Source organism: Eimeria mitis, genomic scaffold, assembly GCF_000499745.2.
Source record: "Eimeria mitis Houghton genomic scaffold, Emh_scaff1990, whole genome shotgun sequence".
NCBI lineage: Eukaryota > Apicomplexa > Conoidasida > Eucoccidiorida > Eimeriidae > Eimeria > Eimeria mitis.
In genome coordinates, this window is record NW_013570314.1 from 4,372 (window position 1) to 8,256 (window position 3,885).

The following is a 3,885-nucleotide window of genomic DNA, read 5'->3' on the forward strand; positions in this document are numbered from 1 at the left end:
GTCAGAAACATCAGAAGCGCGGACTGACGGAAACACGCTAGGCGGGAACCCCCCAAGCCAAAGGGACGGATGTGCCAACTGGCGCATCCGCCTCTTCCGTAACAAGTAAGGTCATGTAGTTCGAAAGTGAAGGCTTGGGAAATGAGAAAAGGATCTGGAGAACCAAGTAGCGCCGTCAGGCGAACCAAACATGCGTTCAGCGAAACGCTCTGTCCACCATGCAACTGACGGGACAGCGGCAAACCAAGAGGCGACAGCCGTACCCGCAGATCCGCCTCGAGCCAACTCTGTGTTTATTTAAATTCGTACTAATGGTCAGACATCGCTACGTCTCCTTGATACAGCCTGCGAAGTGGAGTTTATATCTGAAGCTATGGCCAGGCATATGAAAGTTGGTTCGTCTGAAGGTCTTACATGTATTTCTACCTGCGTGCACGCTGGCTACTGAACGCGAAGTTGGTGCTTATCAATTGCCTACAGTGATAGTCCATGAATCGAAAATGGCTTGGTTAACTTGCATGTGCGGCTACCTTGCAAATAGAATTGCACCAAGGGGGGCTGGAACTCATGACAGGCCCATTGCTCTCAGCACCGGCGCCAGGTCATTGGACAGACGTGCCCAGGAAGCATGGATACTGCAGGAGTGGCCGCCTGCTTTTGGGTAACTCTTATTTCCAGTCTTCTGACTCGACTGCAGCTAACTACAATCTTCGGCTAAGGTAGGGGCCTCTCGTCAGAGTATGCCCTGGGTCTCGGAGAGAGCAACCAACAAAAGAAGAGCAACTTGGGCTCTAGGCTGGCTCGAGTACCTAAGCATGTCACATATATCCTTTGTCTAATGCTAATGAGGCATTAGGAACAGTGGTGGGGGCTGAGTGAGCCCGCTTGGATAGCTTTAACANTTGTCTAATGCTAATGAGGCATTAGGAACAGTGGTGGGGGCTGAGTGAGCCCGCTTGGATAGCTTTAACAGGTCAACAGCACTGTTCTCTGAGAACTACAAAACCCAGTACACATTATGCTTTGGGAGCCTAAACGCGTTTTCATCAAGGAATGGGAGTTTGCTGCACTTTGCACCTTCACCTGACTCAACAATGAATCTATATACCTGTTGAGTAGGACAAGCTCATTGCAGGGGCCCACGGGCCGTTGGGGGGCCCCCAACATTCTCCCACCGTACGCGGCGCACTGACAGAATCGCTTCTTCCTCCGTATTTGTTCGTTTATTCAGCTACTTTACATCCATTATCTTCATTAGGTACGTAAATTGCGTAGAGAAAGGCTGTGGAGATCTGCTGCCTCAGTCGTCCTCTGGGGTTGCCCGATGCTTCGGCGGGCCTCAACCCAGCACCTACAGGGCTTCTTTTTTTATGATGATTCAACCATATAACGACTTTCGAGCGGTTAAGAAAAGTCATTCATAGCCTGCACCTACTACCGGCTCCCCATAAACACCAATACGGGGTGGTCCTTATTAGCTGGGGGCCTGGAGCGAAAACAACAGCAAAAAGCAGCGGCGGCGGCATCAGAAACAGCCGTAGCTTCTGTGGAAACGGCTGTAGACTCAGAGTGTGGGTCACCAGCAGCAGCCTCTCAGGCTTGCTCTGTTTTGCTCCGCAGAGGAGCTGCCCCAGCGGATCGATCACGCAACCTGTGTTTAGCAGCGCTGCTGGTGCTGCCGCCACCACGCGTGCAGCAGGTGCAGTGGAAACGAAGACCCCTAGAGCTTCGTACAACCAGGACCTGCCGGCCATGAGTGCAGGAGGGGCAGCTTGCTGCACCTCAGCACTATGAGAGGAACAGGCAGCGCCTCATTTAAACAATGAATCAGCGGTGGCAGCAACAGCAGCAGCATAAGCAACAAGTAGAGCAAAGCGAATACCTGACTGCGGAGAGTTGCAAAGATGACTCCGTAAGTTTAACATCGCCTCCAGCAGAACCAGCATCGAGTGCTGCGGAAGCTGATAATGCGATTGACACCAACTGGAGCTGCAGCCCCACACTGGAGTCCGCGCTGCGTCCGGCCCCTCCTTTCTGCCCTTCTCCCCCATACCCGTTGCTCCCCCCTTTTAGCGCGGATGCGTTTGCCGTTTCTTCCTCTGTCTCGGCTCTGTGGGCTGAGGCCAGCGAGAGGCCGTCTGTACTCGAGCTCCTTCTGCAGCTGCTGCAGCAAATCAGCAGCAATGAAACCAGCGAACTGCACAAACATCTAGTCAGACAGTCCATAATTTCCCCACACGAGCAGCCCCAACGTGCTGGCATTGCCGTTGCACCCGCGACCAGCAACACCAGCAGCAAGCAAGAGGAATGGCTGACAGGGATTGCAGCAGCAACTGCAGCTGCTGCCACCCCTGGGGTGTATGTACACCCTCCAGATGGGGCACTTTCCCTGGAAGCCGCTGATTTATGTTCGACAAAGTGTTCATCAGAGCATCAAGAGCTGCAGAAGGTGCTGCAACAAATGGCCCTTGCAGCTGCGGCTGCATTCGAGGTTTTGGATATGCAGCCGCCGGCTGCACCGACAGCAGCAGGCGCAGCAACTCCAGAGATGGCAGGACCAGCTGCAGGACAAACATCAGCAGAGGCTACACTGACGAAATCAACGAGAGAGACCCGCCGACAGCAGGGTGTTACCGCCTTGGACGATGCACAGAGCACCCGATATGGGAGGGTTTATGACGTCACCGGTACCAGTTCCAGCGATAGCAACAGCAGTGGCTCTAGAGAAGAGAATATGGGAGGGAACTGTGGGAGCAATAGTGTCTACAGGAGGGCAGCAGCACCCGGTTTTCCCCCTTTTCGCTCGTATGCGGAGGTGTACAGACAGTGGAAGCTCTTCCAACAACAGCTTTTTCCTGCAGGTACTATTCTTCATTCTGTCCTGCTTACGCTTGTCAGTGCCTGCGGTCTTATTTATAGGCGTCTTCACAGAGACAACCTGTTCAAGGAGTTTTGTTTGCTTCTTGCTTCCTCCCTGCTCCCCTGCTCAACACATTTTCCCCTTATATTTTCATCTGCTGTCGATGCNTGCAGCAGCAGCTTCCGGCACTGCTTCCTCTGCTTCGGGCGGCTGGAGGAGCAGCCCTAAGCGACAGATGTTTCTTTGATGGTCTTTGCTCCCTGATTGGAATGAAAGAGGGACTTTTTGATGCAATTTACAAGAGGTTTGCTTCTATGAAGGCAGTTTATCCGGAGGTGAGCTGATGATCAAGCCGCAGGAAAGGTGCCTTTGGTTGCCTTTTGGTTCGTCTTTCCATTTTGGATGACACGTATGACCGTTGAGACATGAGCCCACGACGCGCGTTGTTCCTGTCACTGTCGTATTTCTGGCTTTATTTTGTGTGTTCAGTCGGTCTTGCCTTCAGAGACCGGTCTCGGTTTCCTACAGAGAGATGCGGGAGGCGCCCTAGAGGAGGAGATGGGAGTCATTCATTTTTGCTGTTGTACAAACGACAGAAGAGCTTCCTCTCTGACAAAATTGATTTCGGCGAAAAATATTTTTTCGCGGCAGCTGCCCAAAATGCCAAGGGACTATATTGCTCGACTGGTGCTTGACAGGAGTCATTTTACGTTCTGCCTCTGCAAAAAAGATCGCGTCGTTGGAGGCGTTTGTTTCAGACCTTACTTCCAACAGGTGACATACCACAACGGAANAAAAAAGATCGCGTCGTTGGAGGCGTTTGTTTCAGACCTTACTTCCAACAGGTGACATACCACAACGGAAGGGACACAGCCGTATTTTGCTGAGTCATTCTTTAATAAACTATGTAGTCTTAGATCGAATACTCTAAGTGATCCCGGCGTCATCAGGCTGACAGATATATGAACTATAGTCATTATTTTTATAGGAAGGAATTCAGCACGTGGCCATAAAATGAAGTAGCA

General features: G+C 51.8%; 1 protein-coding gene across 1 annotated transcript; it reads left to right on the forward strand.

The window, feature by feature from the left end:
- Window positions 1-1,822: 1,822 nt before the first annotated feature.
- Window positions 1,823-3,709, forward strand: EMH_0046970 (uncharacterized protein; the record flags this gene model as incomplete). Its single annotated transcript, XM_013496231.1, is given in 4 exon segments — window positions 1,823-2,893; window positions 3,034-3,195; window positions 3,350-3,651; window positions 3,655-3,709. Coding segments are annotated over 4 exon segments (1,590 nt in total).
- Between the last annotated feature and the right edge of the window lie 176 nt (window positions 3,710-3,885).